Below are 3,499 nucleotides of genomic sequence, written 5' to 3'. Positions count from 1 at the left end.
GAAAGGGATGAGGAAGGATTAGGGAAGTAAATTGATATGTCATCATGTAAGAACAAGGAGTCAAAGATCCCCTAATTTTGAACCAAGCATCTTCCAATAGTTCAGACATGACCCCTTCCATGGTTGCATTCAAATTGTATTTGGTCATTCAAGACGACCCCCAAAAGTATTTTTAAGAGAAAAAGATAATAATAAAAAGTAGGAGATAGAGACTTGGTTTGGCCTTTAAATACCCCCATTAAGCATATCGATGGAAACGGCCATCCAGTGCAAGTTTAACCGATTCCCTTCATTTTCATACCCTATGGCTTTTAAAATTGTAGCTCTCTCCCCTCTTTATCCGATTGCCTGCTTGAAGGAAAGAGGAAATGTCGATGTTGCTCGCAAGACAGTAAAATACCATCCCACCATCTGGGGCGATCATTTCCTCCGCTTCTCCTCCAACCAAACAGTAAGCCTCGACATGATTAGCTAAAACTATCACTGATCGTTACTTTTTCTGACTGAAAGAAGGTTTTCAGCTAATGACTTTGATGCAATGCGTGCTTGCAAAAGGTTGATGAATGGAGCAGACGGGTCGAGAAGCTGCAGAAACAAGGGAAGAGGATGCTGTGGGATGTCCGCGGTTCGAAGCAAGGAGAAATGCATCTTGTTGATGATCTTCTACGCCTTGGAATAGGTTACCACTTCGAGGAGGAAATTGAAGAGGTACTCTCTCGGATGAAGGAATCATTCTATTTGGACGTTGCCACCGACGACGATCTGAGAACTGTAGCTCTCCGTTTCCGGCTTGTAAGACAAGCTGGGTATTACGTTTCTGCTACTGGTAAAATTCCTCATCACCCATTTCAGCCTTAAATTAATGCTTTTATATTGAATGTTCTCTCTCTGCCTTCTTATACTTTTTTTGCTTTGCCGTCGACAACAAACAAAAACCCGCAGATGTGTTTACCAAGTTCAAAGACGGGAAGAACAAGTTTAGGACGAGCTTAGGCACTGATGTGAGAGGCCTGCTTAATCTTTATGAAGTAGCTTTTCTGAGCATACCAGGAGAAGACATATTGGACGAAGCCATCACTTTTACTTCAAAGCACCTGAGGTCTTGTCTCCCCAATCTGGACTCACATCTAGCAAAGAGGGTGCGCCAGGCCTTGGACTTGCCCTTCTACAAGGGGATGCCCAGACTCGAATCCAGGAACTACATCCCCTTCTACCAACAAGAGAAGAGCCGGAACAACCTCCTCTTGGAGCTTGCCAAGTTGGATTTCAATCTGCTGCAGTCATTGCACCTGAAGGAGCTGAGCGAAATCACATCGTAAGCTTTGTTAACTTCAAGACCTTTTTGTTGCTTCTCTGTAGGACTAAATGATTTTCATACACGTTTGCTTTTACATTGCAGGTGGTGGAAGGAGTTGGGTCTTGCACGGGAGCTTCCTTTCGCAAGGGACCGAGCAGTGGAGTTGTACTATTGGATTTTGACATTGTATTATGAACCCAAGTATTCTCGACCAAGAATTATAACGACTAAACTGATTAACTTGGCGACTGTGACGGATGATATTTACGACGTCTATGGTACTGTTGAGGAGCTCGAACTACTCACAGATGCGATACAAAGGTTTGATATGTCCCCGTGTTTCTTCATTGACTTGCTCTCTCTCTCTCTCTCTCTCTCTCTGAAGTGCTTCTTATGAAGAAGAATATTGGAGCTACTTCAATTATTGTCAACTGAACAAGCAGAATGAACCAGGATTGCTATTTATTAATCCATATTTTTAGATGGTAGGACCTCCTGAACAACCAGTAGTCAATCTTCTTGAACCCTATTTGAGCTTTTAGAGAATGGTTCCATCGCTGTCGACACGCCACCAAGAAACAAACAGAACCATCTTCCAAATCTAACGTAAATTGGAGATCCCCTCCAGACTATTGTGTTCTTTCTACAAAAACAAAAGGTAGAGAATAAGAAAAGAAGCAGATCATTCTCATCGGATTTAAAATTCATTGAAAATGGGAGAGATCCTGTGGTTAAATGGCGACCAATAGAACTACTCCATACCAGTCTAATACCGATGAAACTACCCAAATCGATATTCTTTACTATAAGTTTATAATAGTTTTATTACCGTATCTTTGTTGATTAACGCCTTAGATACTAACTACTACTATTCTAGTTTTCTTGTTAGATGCTATTTCTTTTATCCAACTACCATACTCGTTTCGATACGAAAAGAATTTAAAACTAACCGTGCAGGTGATTGATTTCCAGGTGGGAGCTTGGGGCCATGGAACGACTGCCAGAGTGCATGAAAGCTTACTATCGAGCACTTTTAGACACAGTGAAAGAGATAGAAGATGAAATCGCCCCCCTGGGCCACTCTTACCACATAGATTACTTAAAAGAAGCAGTATGACATCAAGCTCCCTTTTTCCTACTCTTTCCTAACTGTGGGATTTTTCTTTTTTATGAAAGACTTTTTGAAGCTGATTGATAGAGGTAATAATTTCTGAGCAGATGAAGGGATTCACAAGGGCTTATCTTCAGGAAGCAAAATGGTGTAAAAGTGGTTATATACCGAGCGTAGAAGAGCACTTCAACGCTTCTTTGATTACGGCGGGTTATCCAATTCTCCCTGTTGCTTGTCTTCTTGGGACGAGGGATATTACAACCAGGGAGGCTCTTGACTGGATTATCAGTAGACCTGATTTCATGAAGGCGTCAGCAGTAATTGCTCGAGTACTTGATGATATTGCTTCTCACAAGGTGTAAGCTCTCTCATATAAGAAACATGAACGTGATTTCAGTATTTCCTTCTATTCTTTACCATGTTGGACCTGTAAATAATTGGTTGAAGAGATGGAATGACTCACTCTCTACTCTTTAATGGTGGTATATAAATTTCTAGTTGGAACAAGAGAGAGAACACGTCGCTTCAACAGTCGAGTGTTATATGAAGGAGTATCGGGTCTCTGAGGATGAAGCTTGCATAGAGCTGAGGAAAATGGTCGCCGACGCATGGAAGAAAATCAACCAGGGTTTACTCCGACCAACTCCGTTCCCTTTCCCCATCCTCATGGGTACCCTCAATCTCGCTCGGACAGGCGAACTTTTCTACAGAAAGCGTGATGACTACACCGATGCGAGCGGTGAGACGAAGCAGAACATCATCTCACTGTTTCTGAATCCCATCCCTGTTTAATGTACTTGATCCATGTACTGGATTTTGTTGAAGTTAGGAACATAACGGGTCTTACGATCCGAAATTAACTGGTCATATGATCCGACAATAATGGATCTGTAATTTTAATTTCAAATGGGATTCGTTCCCTTATATGTAAATGTATTCTGATTTCATGAATGTATTTCAGTATTAGAAATAAAGAATTTCACATGGTATCAGAGCAACGATCTTGAGATCACTCTTTCTATTTTATTTTATTTTCCTGTCTGTCTCGTTGCCGCTTCCGATTCCGGCGACGTTTTCATCGAGGTCCAAAT

At 41.5% G+C, this 3,499-nt stretch overlaps 1 protein-coding gene across 1 annotated transcript; it reads left to right on the top strand.

The window, feature by feature from the left end:
• Positions 1–358: 358 nt before the first annotated feature.
• On the top strand, positions 359–3,200 carry LOC137935127 (sesquiterpene synthase 2-like). The gene is made up of 7 exons (XM_068779790.1): positions 359–451; positions 556–826; positions 943–1,315; positions 1,400–1,618; positions 2,270–2,408; positions 2,516–2,764; positions 2,907–3,200. Exons 2-7 carry the CDS (start codon positions 607–609, stop codon positions 3,198–3,200), a joined length of 1,494 nt encoding a protein of 497 aa, XP_068635891.1. The 5' UTR covers positions 359–451; positions 556–606.
• The last annotated feature ends 299 nt before the right edge of the window (positions 3,201–3,499 follow it).

This window comes from Aristolochia californica, unplaced genomic scaffold (assembly GCF_029961685.1).
Source record: "Aristolochia californica isolate CCGP_79_NKW_82.1479 unplaced genomic scaffold, dmAriCali1.0.hap1 SCAF_6, whole genome shotgun sequence".
NCBI lineage: Eukaryota > Viridiplantae > Streptophyta > Magnoliopsida > Piperales > Aristolochiaceae > Aristolochia > Aristolochia californica.
Note: the sequence above shows the minus strand (reverse complement) of the source record. Positions and strands in the feature narration are given on the sequence as shown.

Excerpts from the sequence above, each read along its gene's own strand:
- LOC137935127 (XM_068779790.1), top strand. The coding sequence starts at position 607 with ATGCTGTGGGATGTCCGCGGTTCGAAGCAAGGAGAAATGCATCTTGTT. Across the intron at positions 2,409-2,515 it reads TAGATTACTTAAAAGAAGCA|ATGAAGGGATTCACAAGGGC; the intron begins GTATGACATCAA and ends ATTTCTGAGCAG. Across the intron at positions 2,765-2,906 it reads ATGATATTGCTTCTCACAAG|TTGGAACAAGAGAGAGAACA; the intron begins GTGTAAGCTCTC and ends ATAAATTTCTAG.